Source organism: Prunus persica, chromosome G1 (genome assembly GCF_000346465.2).
Source record: "Prunus persica cultivar Lovell chromosome G1, Prunus_persica_NCBIv2, whole genome shotgun sequence".
Taxonomy (NCBI): Eukaryota; Viridiplantae; Streptophyta; class Magnoliopsida; order Rosales; family Rosaceae; genus Prunus; species Prunus persica.
Genome location: NC_034009.1, coordinates 2,841,806 through 2,855,703, shown reverse-complemented (window position 1 = coordinate 2,855,703; position 13,898 = coordinate 2,841,806). Strand labels below are relative to the sequence as shown.

Below are 13,898 nucleotides of genomic sequence, written 5' to 3'. Positions count from 1 at the left end.
ATTGGTCTAAGATTATTGAACATATATAAAGCATGTGAAGGTGCTGCTGCTAACTATGTAGAGGCAACTAGTGGTTTTTCCAGTTTTTCAATCTAATGTTACTTAGGTGAATATGATTTCTTATTATTTATTTTTACCACTCAAATTGATAGCAACACCTCTAGCAGTCAACAGGTTCATGCAAAAACTTCAATTTAGTGATGTCTCTAAGAGTATTTAAGCTATATAAATCGAGCGACGGCATACAAGCATCGTAAGAAATTCACCTACTATACAATTACAATGGTATCAGATGCCAGAAACAGCTCAGAAGAAAAGAGATCACCAGTTTAAATTGAATGAATGAATTATAGTGAAGCTTTCATGCCTTTAAATTGCATAACTCTCACAGTTCTGACCTGTCCCTCTGAATATGAAATATGTTCCCTTCTTTTTTTATGGTGAAGTAGAACTCCTCTCAATCATTCCTCTAAAAAGAAAAAAGGTTCTTGATCTATTTTGTTCTGAACAAAGATATGTTTACACCTAAACTGATTCATACAGTGCCACTCTAAAGCAGATTCTTGATCCTACTTACCCACTTTCTAAACCGTAATGTAAGAGACTAAGTTATGAAACTATATAGTGGAAGGTAAGGCTGCCTCATTGTTTTCCTCAGCAGCAGGTACAGGACTGCTGGGTGGTAGACTTGGGGCAGGACTTGCCCTTGCCTTCAGTTGACTGTATCTCTTAAGCAGCCTATCTTTGTTATTTGTCCACCATTCTTCTGCCTGTTGCGAACTGAACTTTCGTTTGCTGCAAGAGATATTGGAGATTGGTAAGAGACAATTAAAAGAGAACGGCATTAAAATGATCGAAGACTTCAGGGTACATTGCATTGTCATAAATAACAAATTAACTTAAGGAAATGAATGAAGTATGCAGGTGCAGAAAATGTGACTCCTAGAAGAAACACATAAGTGCAGCCCTACTATGCACCTTGAAAATCAACATAGCAGTGGGGAATGAGGACCATAAGTTTTGAACTCAGGACCTCCTACACAAAGAGCTCTGATACCATGTTAGAGAACCATTTGATCCAAAAGATTAAGGGTCTGTTGGCTGTCTAACACAAACACATAATTACTGAATTTTGAAAAAAGAAAAAGTCTACCTGAATTTAACACGCCTAAAAACCCTAGCACCATTTTGTAGTTGAAGGAGAGTTACATAAACACCCGGTTCAAATTGTTCAATGACTTCCTTTTGTCCTGACCGCATTGTTGATGATTCGGGTGATCTCGAGTGGCTTTCTGAGCTGTTTTGAGGTTCAGCCTCCCCGGGGTCTTCTCCTTTGTTGTCTTCCGTTTTAGAAGACTCAAAATCCAAGGAAGTTTTATCGGCTGCATATTGTTGTTCAAGTTCTAAGCTTGATCTTCCGATACTTGTGTTTATAAAATCTTCAGCTTGAGTACGCAATTCTTTGAAAGTATCACTGTCAGAAACCTCAGGAGGCAACTTCTCTTCCCATTCTTTCATCTGCGTGACAAAGAAAGAACACATAACATCAGCATATTTCACCTCAATGGGGGCAGGGGGTTGAAAAGGGCAGATGATTATCTTTTCAATGCCATTGTTATTCTGTCAAGGGAAATATTCATGCGACAATAGTATTTCAGAGACAGCACCGGGCATTAGTAGTAAACATTTGGTGAGTACATTATACCATATAGAAAACCTTATTTAATGTTTTTAATTATTGTTATGACTACATTACCCGTCTTATTGCCAGGAGCATCTTCTCTACAAAAAAAAGAAAAAAAAAAAAAAAGAAAAGACAATTGGAATATCGAGAAATTTTAATAAACCTGTTCTGTGATGGATTTGACGAGTTCTTTGGCAGCTCTGCACTTAGAATATTGCTCATCTGCTAATGAACCAGCTTCTTTAGCATGTTTGTGTAGTTTCTGTATCTCTACATCTTGAGCATCACACTTGTGCTTCAGACTTTTAACCTGAAGTAAACGGAAGAAAGGTTACTGAGAGAAGGCTTCTCGGCTTTGATATTTCTATACCAACCAACAAAATGATGCAACAAAAAGGTGTAAAACTAGTACCTGGTTTTGCAACTTCGATACTTCTTGAGTCAGAATGTCATTTGTCTTCTTAAGACTGTCAATAACACTCCTAGAAAATATAGGAGTTGCAGACCGTGGAGGGCTTGGTCTCCTTGAATATGGTGAAGTAGATCTTGAATTGGGCTGACTAGGTGTTGTCATAACAGGCTTCAAAGCATTTTGAAGCGCACTCAATGAACTTGGAAAAGCCATATCTTTTAGTTGTAAAAGGGATGGAACTTGGGAAGCCCTGACTATAGAAGGAGATTCCGATCTGACCCCAGGCTTTGTCGACTTGACCTCAAGATATTTAATGGGTTCTATAGTGGGAGAAAGCAGAATCCTTGAAGATTTTATATCTCCCCTGTTTAGAAAATCCCTGCTATCCATTGAACGGGTGATTGTAGCTCTCCTACTAACATTAGAAGAATAACCAGCCTCAGCAGCTTTAAGTTTTGTATAACAAGCATCACATACACGATGTGGTTTTCCAGGAGTGGGGGCCAATGCTGCTCTCAGTGCTTTTTTGGAACTACAAGCATGACAATGGACCAGTCCACAATTATAACAATTATGCCTCTTTCTAGTAAAACCAAATGACTGTCGACAACCTGAGCAAATTGATTGATCAGCTCCAGAGACCCACTTATGGATGCATATACTTGATGTGAAGTTTGAGCCACACGAAATGCTTTTCACATGCCTATCTTTCAGAGCTTCAACCAAAGTTGGAGTTTTCCGGTCTTCTGCATCCCCGTGTCCCAGCCTTCCGTTAGCACCTCTTCCCCAAGTGAATACTTCACTTCTTGATGTCAGGACAGCAACATGATATTCCCCACATGCAATTTCTTCAACAAACTCACCAACCAATTTATCCTGTACTAAGCAAGGTACTCTCCCATCAGAACTTGGATTGCCTAGCTGACCATATGCAGTGCCACCCATGGTAAACACATGACCTGATGTGGTGAGGGCAACAGTCATAGTGTGTCCACATGCTAGCTGGTGGAAATTATAGTCAATAAGGGAAGAGACACAGGTGGGAAGAAGATAAGTATCTTTACTTCCATGACCTAAACGATGTTTGTCACCATCACCCCAGGTGAACAACTTTCTAGATGAAGCATTTGGACCAGACTGGCCCATAACCTCTACAATAGCTGCAGTATGCCAAACTCCGCATGCTACTTTTATTGTCTTTAGTCCATTCAATAACTGTACCTCCCTTGGATATGGAACACTCTCGAGATCTCCATGACCCAAAACACCAAACGCTCCATCTCCAAATGTAAACATTTTTCCATTGGAAGTTGCCAAAGCTGAATGCCACGCGCCACATGCAACAGATAGAACCTGAAGTCCTTCTAAAGGACCAGTAACCCTTTTAGGGATCCAGTGGCTAACATCAGTTCCATGACCAAGAAGTCCAGCATTATGTGTACCATCACCCCAAGTAAATAAATCACCAGACGTAGATACAGCACATGTATGATACTCGCCACATGCAACAAAATCTACATTATTAGTTGCAAGGAACTCAACAAGTCGAGGACGACTAAAGTCTCTATCAATCCCATGACCAAGTCTTCCACCAGATTCCTCTCCCCATGTGAAAACCTCACCTTGCCTTGTTACAAGCGCAACATGTCGCACACCACAAGCAATCTGATGAACATCAAGAACAACATTCGATTCCAAGGGCCTTGGAATCAGCACATCCGTTTTTGTAGGGATTGGATTTGCAGACCCATCAGATACATTTCCATCGGACCAGATCTCTCCCCACACATAAACATCTCCTAGTGATTCTATGTCATCAGGTCCAGACCCTCCACTTGAACAGCTAGGAGTGCTTGAAACACTAATCCGAAAACCATCTCCTGCACTTGTTCTTAGTTGCATATTTGCACGTTCTGAACCCACATCTGAGCCTGAATTCACTGATTCACGAGAATCAACTGATACCCTACTACGGGCAATGCTTGAAGTGAACTCTAAGGTCTCACCAGAAGGACGGCCATTAATAGAGTCACTACAGTCTTGCAACTGAAATTAAAGCAAACAACTAGATTGGATCTTCAGAAAGAGTATGAATGCAGAATAAATCTGGGTAGACCAAGAAAATTGTGTAACATTCACTTTGCAAATATGAGTGCTGGTGGTTTCTCATAGTGCATGAATTGTATGAAGGAAACCACCAAATATATTAATGCAAAAATGATAGAAGTTACATCACAATGCACACTATTGTACCATTCAAATTTTAACTTATATATAATTATATCTTAGAACATCTTCAATTCATAGTTCTGGTCAAAGATTTCATGGCTTTAACTATCCTTTTGATTCCATAACTTACAATTCAGACGCTCCACATGTTAAAGCTTATATGCAAGAAAACTTAATGGTTGAACATAAATTCAGTTTTAATGCAATAAAGTTATCCATAGTTGAGAAGATGTAGTTGAACCATGGAGACCACTATTACATTAATAAATAACTGAGTTCATGTTCAAAACATTGCCAAAACCAATCTGCAAATGATATAATTTAGTAAGTATAAGAATAAAGATAGCCAGTTACTTTAGAAATATAAAATGGTTGTCATGCAACTTTGGAGCAGATTTTTCATACCATCTCTAAGTATTTCACCAGAAACATTCAGCCCTTTCAAAAGAAAAACTGGGATCAACTAACCTATTAAACTCATTTCAAAATTAACCATCTAGACCGATGTTACTTCAAAGGCTTGCATACTCCACTAGTTTTCTAGATTTAAGTTAGTAATTAATGTCAGAATATAAGGGAAAAATAGCAAGTACTGGGAGACAAAAAGAGCGAGAACAAATATAAGCAGTCATATATACATTTGGTCAAAACAGAAACTTACATCAGAAATATCACTCTTAGTACGTCTACCACGTTGTTGTCCAGAATAAATTAGTGCCTTAAGGCCAGCAAACCATACCTCTGCCTCAGCTTTATCCTTGCAGATCTACAACAATAATTTTCTGGGTTCAAACCTTTCATCTAACTGACCATAATAGAAAAACTTGAAACTAGTACTTTAGTACTTGATTTTACTGACCAGATCAAGTGATCTTTCACCGTTGTTATATAGAAGAGAAAATGACAAGTAATCCTTTTCTGGCCGCAAGAATCTTCGAAACACAGCCTATAAAGCAGATAAAGTATATATTCTCTCAACTAGGAAACAAAAGTAGTTCATAATTATACTGAAACACAGCATTAGAGAATTATATTAATTAGCTCTTAGGAGTTGAGTATATAACTCACTGTTCTCTGTCCAGGGATAATTCGAGAGACGGAAGATAACTTCAGAGTTCGATCTTCGCCATGTGAGTACCAGATTAGAGTAGTTTCATCCTGTTAATAATATGAAAATTGAAGTCATTCAAGCGGTTAAGATATGTGATAATTTTTCATGGAGATGCACTCATAGATAGATGATCATGGCAGTTGCTCAATCCAAAATATGTGTGTAGAACTACCAAGATACATGAGCACATGTCTGGAATCTAAATGGGCAGCAGATGCAGCATGATAAACGCATTGGTATGAAATAAATCCAATATCCCTACTGTAAAGAAAATTACTCACAGTAGAAATTCTGAATGCACGAAGCTTTGGCTTCCCTTTTCGGCTATACTTGATTAACTGGGAACCTTTTTTTAATGCAACGAGTGCCTTCATAAAAGGGAGGACTATTAGGGGATAAGTATTGGCAAAGTACACAGAGATCAAAATCCCCAATAGACTTAGCCATATAAAAGAGAGAGCGTTGAAGGATGCAGTCTGTGCAAAAACGTAGACAAAATATTTCCATTACTTTTACTAAATGTTTACCAAGAAATTGGGTTTCCATCAGTTCCTATCTCAAAACCAAAAACATATTGTTTGGGTAGTTCAGGTAACTTCAAAGGAGAAGGCTGATCCATGCATGAGAAAAAGGGGCACTTTACATCAAAATACAAGTATATACAGATCCTATTTTCATCCTCCTGTATCTTTTTTTTTTTTCTTTCTCCCCCTTTTTGTATGTGTAATACATTAATTTATTAATTCTGACATTAAAATTCAAGTACTTTTTTTTTTCCTGTATGTCATCCATATCATTAGTTGCAAACTGAGCGAAAGAGTAACATTTACATTTGGTTATGTTTGTCATATTGTCAATGTTTCTATTACCATTGGGTTTGTATCGTTTTCAATCTACATATGCATTGAATTATGAAAATCATATCAAGGTCGGCCAACATGTGATCTGCATAACACAATTATAACCTTATCCTCATAAAAATACAGTCAATTACCCTCTTTTCACAACAAAAAACTGCATAAAAATGTATGGGGTGACTTTGTTTTCTAGGTAAAACAAACAAGACCAGATGATCTAAGCAAAATAAAGAGAGCATTGATGGGAAACTGACTTGTTCAATATCACGCTCGTAATTCCCATAGCTAGCAGGATCTGCCATTCCATCTGAAACTTTCGTAAGGAATGAAACACCGAAGAAGAAGCAAGCTCAACCGACAACTGCATCGGCGACTTCCCTTCACCAGTCTTCATAGATGCATATGCTTTCTTCCACTTTGGCCTCTCATCAAAATTCCTAGTATCCTTCTAAATGAGAACCATATACATTCCAAAAGAAAAATACTTCAATTGGGTTGTTGAAATTGATAGCTTCTTCAACCCTAAAGTGCCCTTCATAAAGAAATTTCCAAGGAAAAAGATGCAACCAAGTTATATATATTCACCATAAAATTTGGCAGAAAATGTGAATATTGGATTTCTGAGCGTTTTAGCAAATTGGGTCTTGCAGATTGACCATGAAGACAATGCAGATCAATCAGAGAGAGAGAGAGAGAGAGAGAGAGAGAGAGAGAGAGGAGTGGAAATGAGAGGGTAGTAAGCGATCACATGTTTAGGGAAGTTTGCAGCTCAAAAGAAATGGGGGCGAGATATTGGCGCGCCTCTTTCTCTTCCTCCACGTCTAACAACGAATTAAACTGCTTTTCAAAAAAAACAAATAAATAAATTCGACCCAGCATGCCACGTCATATGATTTGGGCACTCAAATTAGCAGATGTGGATGACATAATTCGTCACAACGTAAGTAAATATGGCACTGCACTGGTGTGACTCACGGGTAAGTCGTATAGATAACTTTAAGGATGTGTGATTAAATGGCCGAGAATTGTTGAATAAAAGAAAAATGTGATAAATAGGCAGTGCCTAAGCTGTCACAGCCCGACAAGGTGCACGACTATCATCGGTCGGGATCCTTTGCCAATAACTTGAGTCTGCCTACTTCGTGGTAGCACAAGATACATGGTTAAACAAAATATTGGACTCAAAGGTAGCAATTTTTAACATGATACAACAATTACATGAAATTAGCAGATCAATGTAGACAATATCCTAATTTTCTAACTTTACCTCATAATATATGTGAACCAAATTGAACACGACATGACACCATTTGAGTATGTTAACCCAGGCTCTCCATTGGTGAAAAGGGAAAGAAGAAAGAAACGAAAAATACAGACCCCGCCCCGCCATACTGATCAACCTTGACAGTTTATCAAGCATGAAGATAACACTTGCGCAAATTAGAGGAAACGAAAGAAAAAGAAAACAAAGGAGGATACAGAAAATTCCTGAAAAGGAAGTCGAGGCCTTGTTAATCTCATGCTTCTGCTCACCGCACAAAACCGGAATTCCCAAGGTCAAACAAGGGATATCATTGACCTTCGATTGTCATCTAAACCAGACATGTGAAGTGAAAACAATAATTACACTTCCTAGGCTACTTTTTTCAAAGAATGGTAGGGTCTTTGTATCTCTTGAAAATATCTTCAATGTCAGCCACCACTTCCGGTGGCAAAGGCCTCTCTGTCAACAGAAAAGCATCAATGTCTTCCTTCAGTTGGTTCACAGAAGTTGCACCAACAATTGAACTTGTCACAAATGGACGGTCCCGTGCAAACCCAAGTGCAAGCTGAACCGGAGTTAGCCCGTGCTTCTTGGCTGTCTCGATATACTTTATTGTTGCTTCCTGAAAACACAGAAAGTAACATTAAGGCAGAAAATCAACAAGCTGTAATGGAAATTATCCTCATCAATCTATATCCAGAACATAAAGTAACTCATCAAGCAAGGCAAACCAACTATTTCCAAAACATCCAGTGTACAAACTATTTTTCATGCTGCTGTCCGGCCATGGTTTTTAATATATCCAATGACAAGTTGGAAGCAATCAACCTACTTGTGGGTGGTGCTAAGTTCAAAGGCCTTCTAATTAGGAGTCCTAGCCTTTAATTGCAAACAAGGGCACTTGTATCAATAATGGGATTAAATTAAATTTGAAATTTTCTTCTAATTAAAGTGTAAACAGTCAGCAAGTGCTTTATTCAAATCAACAGTAAACACTGATTATAAATCCCCATATCAGAGCAGTTCATATTTTTATTAGATAATAAAATAACTAAATAATCGTGCATGTTTGGTGTTTATTTGAATTTAGTCTACATGATCTATTATTTATATGACATGTTGAATATTAACATACCCTGGCAATAGATTTGTTATATCTTTCCATGTAGCCAGGGAAAAGGTTCAGCCTCCCTTTTTTAGCAGCTTCGGAATTGATATCTATGTACTTTCCAGTAAGAGATCCACCACCCAGTGGAGAATAAGCCAGTAAGCCAATGTTGTAATTTTTCGGGTGGCAAACTTCAACAAGATCAACTGCAAATAATCAAGTAATAGAATTACAAACTCAATGAAGTTAAGAGAATGGCATACAAAAAACAGGGAGGGAAAAGGTAAACATGGCATCATGTAAACATCTCTATCCAATGCATACAACAAAGGTGTCGATCAGTAAAAGCAACGGGTTGGATGCACAGCCCAACCATGTCAACATCCCAATACATGAGAGGATATAGGTCAAGTGAGGTAGGTATAACTTAGCTTAGCACTCAAACAAGTAAAACACTGTAATTTCAACAAGTTCAGCAAAGATTGGTTAAAGACAGTCAAACAAACTGACAGAAAGGAAACAACTAATGAACCATATTGTATTATTTAAATGTGTCCCAAAGGACTAAGATTGCAAATTAGTAATCAAAGAAAATGGAGGCATTTACTTTACCATTTTAGGTATATTATACTTAGTTCAAACATATTTTTATGTATTAACTAGCCTATTCACATCATGGAGTTGATATAACTATCTAAAGAAAAATATCAGCAGCAAGTTTTATGTCAAGCTGACTAATATTAAGGTAAAAGATTTTATCTGCTCATAGCATCAGAATATGACTTACTTTCAAAACGAGTTCTAACTAGCAGACTATAACTGTTTTGGATACTGACGATCTTTGGTAGTCCTTCAACTTTAGCTGCATGTACAAATTCCATCACTCCATATGAAGTTTCATTGGAAACACCAATGTAGCGTACCTATACCATTCAAAAGGAATCTATATCATGTAAGTTAAAGATGCTTAGAGACATCAAGCAGTTACACAGAGCATGCAACACTCCAATTTTTAGTAACATTCATGAATCATCCCAGAAGTTATGCTTTCAAGATTCACTCTTTTTCTAGTTATGAGTGTACCAACTCATAAATCCCCAGTATGTTCCATCTACATTGATGCAGACACAACTAGGAATTCACAAAGACAAACTCAAGAGAACTATGATGCTATGTTTAAATTCACATTATAACAAGTCTTGAAAAAATTAATAGTTTTTATATAACTTCCACCTCTGATGCAGGTGCTTTACAGTTGAACCCGAAAGTCAAAACTTCCATTGGTTTGAATAGTTGTTACCTTTCCTTCGTCAATGAGTTCTTGAAAAGCCTTCAGCTGCTCCACGAATGGCACACTTGGTCTCCATTTGGAAAAATCATAAGAATACGCACCAAATAGTGGCGCGTAGCGATCTGGCCTGGATTAAACAAAATACTTTAGTTTCCGGAAATCACCACCTTAAACGAGTTAACATCCAGATTCTTTTTCTGAAAAGTAAAGAGCAAACATCTTCACTAGTCATTCCAATATATCATGAGACAAATTGGAAGCCTTCAAATTCAAAAAGAAGTAACAGTGCTGGTTTATTGCTTAGTTTGCCTTTACCCCTGCTTTTAAGTTATTCTAAGAATGGAAATGTGAATCACTATGGAAGGGTTCCAGACCAAATGAATGGAGAAATATACATTTTCTGTTACCCACTTATTATTATCATTATTTCTTGCACTCCCAACCTACGTCAATTAATGATTTTCCAAAAAGAAATAATTATTTCAGCTTAGTTTCTTCAATGGAAATGGAAGTTACTTGTAAATTTAATACATAAAAATTGACAAACTTGTCCAATGTTGTGTTATGTGTTCATATGAATGTCACGCGACCAATTTCCATTTAGAGTCTTAAAAGTTTTCGAACAGAATGGTTGGTTTGATTGCTCAATTAGGAGAGGGCAAAACAAAAATGGAACAGCATGAAATACCAAAGGACTCGAGTTTGCTTCATAGAAAAGATCTTCAGTTCATAGATACAAGCAAAATGTAGAGTTAAAAGACGCTTGAAATGTCTAATAAAAAACAGACTAAAAAGTTGGCCCAGTCCTAAGTTCATTTGATGAGTTGTGTGATACCACAAGTGGGTCAGGAAAAAAAGAACAATTTTGCAGTTAGAGTGTGAGTCCATGTAAAGTTCGAGTTAAATATCAGAACGGGTACATAGTGTGTGATACTACAAAAATCACAAACCAGGTGACAATGTAGCATGTAAGTTTGTATAATGTGTGAAGTTTGATCAATAAACTTACCAATGAATTTGTATCAAATCAATGTAATCTGTGCCAAGGCGCTTAAGGCTTTTCTCTACACTTTCCTTAATGTTTGCAGCATCCACCCGCAAGACCGTGGCATTGTCACGCAGATAACTTGCCATCTCCGAATACCCAGCTATTTTTGTTGCCAAAATAACCTATTTACACAGCATAGTAACGAGTTAAAATGATGATCCTTGCCTTGTTATCACTGTGAACCAGGACAGCACATTCAGACATCATTCAACCATATCAATGGTCCTAATTCAATGTGACAGCATAACCATCAAGTACCTTATCACGGGGTTGAGACTTGAGCCAGCTGCTGATAAAACGATCAGTGCTTCCCTGAGTTTCCTTCTTCATTGGAATTGGGTACTGCAACAAACAAAAAAGATTTAAACTTGAATCAAAACCCAAACGAAACAAATTTAAACTGAGGCCAACAAAATTCAAGCAATCTACAAGCACCTACAGCTTCTGCAGTGTCCAAAGCGTTAATCCCATTTTCGAATGCGTAGCTGAGAATCTCATGAGCTTCTTTCTCTGTGTTTTGCTCGCCGAATGTCATGGTTCCCAGAGTGATTTCGCTAATTACAAGGTCTGAGTCTCCGAGCTTCTTGTACTGCAACGACGTCTTCTGGTCGAGCTTGGCATTGATAGTTGCTTTCACAGAGCTCCGTCTACAGAAACTTCTTCTGGTTCCGGTTCTGGAAGATGACCACGGTGCTGCTGTTGCTGCGTGGTTGCAGAAAAAGGCGGTGGGGCAAGAGGCCATTGTGACCGATAAGGCTTTCTTGCTCCGCTGCTTAGGCCTTGTCGAATTCCAACCGTTTCAAAAATCAATGGACCTCTGTGAGACACACAGACTGTGACACACGTGTTAAGTAGAGAGGAAGTGCTTGGGTACGCGGACCGGACATCCATAATTGGGTCAACCAGACTTCAATAATATCATTTTAGGCCCAATAAATTAAAGTGTAAGGGAGTAGACGATGGTGAAACATTTATAGAGTCCGTCTGGTAATGTTTTCTAAAATTATTTTCATAAAATATTTTTTGAAAATGAAATGAGAAAACAAATTAGTGTTTTTAAAATTTAAGCATGCGTTTGGTAGTTTAATTTGAAAATTATCATAAAATAAAACAAATATTCAGTATAAAAAAAGGCCAATTGTCATGCATGAAGCGTGTGCCTATAGAATTTATAAAACAATTGTAATTAGGATGAGAGATTCGAACATAGCACTTCAGGAGCAAAGGTAAAATACTCTTAATACACACCTTAACCATATTACATATGTCACATTTATTCTCTAGTTTTAGAAACTAGTACAATATGGGCAGACGAGCATCTATGGCTAAGTCTTCCCAGAAGTGTAAAAATTTCTCCTCCCATGAAAATAAGCAACCGCTTTGTCTCGAGGAGGTAAGTTGTCCTTGATCACAGGGTGGCTAAGAATTTTGTTGATCCATGAAATGGTTGCAGGAAATTTTGAAGGGTCCAAAACCTGCCTGGAGCCTACTTCCTCCCAAATAGGCAGCCAGTAAGAGATCCATCCCATTGCAATGTCCAAATACCCAATGCTTTCCCCTCCTAAAATCTTCTTTCCCATGAGGTCTCCTTCTATGTGTTCCAAGGCCTCAATAGTTGATTTCAAAGCCTTTTCTTGTTGCTCTCCTGTGGAGCATATTAAAGCTGTAAATCCAGCATCCAGAACCTAACAAGAAATTAAAAGTCAGTCAATATATGAAATAATATCACAAAAGATATGTTTGTAAAATATTCACCAATAATCATATCTCTTACTTAGTATAACATTGGTGAAAGCAAAATTAGATTTGAGTGGCCGGTAGCTCCGTGCAACATTTGAGAAACTATAAGCTTGTACTCTTTTTTAATTTCTTTTAGTACAAGTGATTGGAGGATGGAGGTTACACAAATATTCATTGGGTGTCTGGGAGTTTCGAACCTCTCTCCACATGTTTTCCCACTCAAGTTTTTAACCCAGTTGTAATAGTAAGTAAATGTATGGTAAGGAAAAATGCTATCCACAACGATCGTGCACATCCATCAACCGTTCAAAATCGTTTATATGCACGTGAGTGACTAATGCAACAAAACTCGCCTTAATTAAGATGATTTTGATGCATTCACTAGATATAATTGAAACAAATTAATTCTAGCATATGGCTCACCTTCTCTTCCGTGAAGTTAGCCCAAAAGCGTGATATGGCTCTTGCATAAGGATCTTGAGGCAACAATGGGTTTTGCTTCCATGTCTCATCAATATATTCAAGAATAGTGAATGACTCAGAGACCACTTCGTTGCCATGAACCAAAACCGGAACTTTTTTGCGAACTGGATTGAGTTGCAGAAGAAGAGGGCTTTTGTTGAAGATATCTTCTTCTACATACTCATAATCAATGCCCTTCAGCTTCAGAGCCCACTCCACTCTACGGGAAAATGGACTGAAAACATACCCTAAAAGCTTAACCTTATCTGTTGCCATGACAATTTTCCCAGTACTTAATTAGATCTGTTATAAATCTAGAAGAAATTGGAGAGAGAATTGAGATGGAGAGAAGGAATAGAAGAGAATGTTTGTTCTCTATCATGTATATCTGTGTGTTATTACAAGTATGGAGAAGCCCTATTTATAGGCATTTGGGCTCCACATTTACAACACTCCCCCTTGGAGACCACAAATGATATAGAATATGCCTCGTTAAAAACCTTGCCAGTAAAAATCCAGTGGGACAAAAACTGGTCAAAGGGAAAAAGAGTACATAATCATGTGTAACATAAAATTCTGTATATATTGACGTGCGTGCGACACTGCCTCGTTAAAACCTTACCAGAAAAAACCCAGTGGGATAAAAACCTGGACGAAGGAAAAAGAGTACAGTGTTTAAAGATCTTTATTGA

General features: G+C 37.7%; 3 protein-coding genes across 6 annotated transcripts; all 3 read right to left on the bottom strand.

Annotated features, from left to right (window-relative positions):
* Nucleotides 318-7,443, bottom strand: LOC18792082 (E3 ubiquitin-protein ligase HERC2). Of its 4 annotated transcripts, XM_020555865.1 has the most exons (10): nt 7,042-7,443; nt 6,548-6,741; nt 5,718-5,804; nt 5,394-5,483; nt 5,185-5,271; nt 4,987-5,091; nt 2,097-4,142; nt 1,848-1,994; nt 1,154-1,518; nt 318-795 (listed from the first exon to the last, which is right to left on the bottom strand). In XM_020555865.1, exons 2-10 carry the CDS (start codon nt 6,593-6,595, stop codon nt 618-620), a joined length of 3,153 nt encoding a protein of 1,050 aa, XP_020411454.1. In that variant the 5' UTR covers nt 6,596-6,741; nt 7,042-7,443; the 3' UTR covers nt 318-617. The 4 variants fall into 4 exon arrangements, with proteins under 4 accessions (XP_020411454.1, XP_020411453.1, XP_020411455.1 ...); XM_020555864.1 differs by having other exon boundaries at nt 6,548-7,443; XM_020555866.1 differs by lacking the exon at nt 7,042-7,443 and having other exon boundaries at nt 5,718-5,821; nt 6,548-6,568.
* LOC18792462 (protein tas) lies at nt 7,686-11,873 on the bottom strand. Its single transcript, XM_007225639.2, has 7 exons — nt 11,444-11,873; nt 11,263-11,346; nt 10,966-11,126; nt 9,966-10,083; nt 9,453-9,588; nt 8,693-8,871; nt 7,686-8,179 (listed from the first exon to the last, which is right to left on the bottom strand). Exons 1-7 carry the CDS (start codon nt 11,744-11,746, stop codon nt 7,940-7,942), a joined length of 1,221 nt encoding a protein of 406 aa, XP_007225701.1. The 5' UTR covers nt 11,747-11,873; the 3' UTR covers nt 7,686-7,939.
* On the bottom strand, nt 12,162-13,571 carry LOC18791020 (probable glutathione S-transferase). The gene is made up of 2 exons (XM_007226051.2): nt 13,168-13,571; nt 12,162-12,689 (listed from the first exon to the last, which is right to left on the bottom strand). Exons 1-2 carry the CDS (start codon nt 13,480-13,482, stop codon nt 12,330-12,332), a joined length of 675 nt encoding a protein of 224 aa, XP_007226113.1. The 5' UTR covers nt 13,483-13,571; the 3' UTR covers nt 12,162-12,329.

Coding starts and splice junctions, on each gene's coding strand:
- LOC18792082 (XM_020555864.1), bottom strand. CDS start 6,595: ATGGCAGATCCTGCTAGCTATGGGAATTACGAGCGTGATATTGAACAA. Junction 5,092..5,184: donor GTGAAAGATCACTTGATCTG/GTCAGTAAAATC, acceptor TTATTGTTGTAG/ATCTGCAAGGATAAAGCTGA. Junction 796..1,153: donor TTTAGGCGTGTTAAATTCAG/GTAGACTTTTTC, acceptor TATCTCTTGCAG/CAAACGAAAGTTCAGTTCGC.
- LOC18792462 (XM_007225639.2), bottom strand. CDS start 11,746: ATGGCCTCTTGCCCCACCGCCTTTTTCTGCAACCACGCAGCAACAGCA. Junction 8,872..9,452: donor AGTTAGAACTCGTTTTGAAA/GTAAGTCATATT, acceptor GATTATTTGCAG/TTGATCTTGTTGAAGTTTGC. Junction 8,180..8,692: donor ATAACAAATCTATTGCCAGG/GTATGTTAATAT, acceptor CTGTGTTTTCAG/GAAGCAACAATAAAGTATAT.
- LOC18791020 (XM_007226051.2), bottom strand. CDS start 13,482: ATGGCAACAGATAAGGTTAAGCTTTTAGGGTATGTTTTCAGTCCATTT. Junction 12,690..13,167: donor CTAACTTCACGGAAGAGAAG/GTGAGCCATATG, acceptor ATTTCTTGTTAG/GTTCTGGATGCTGGATTTAC.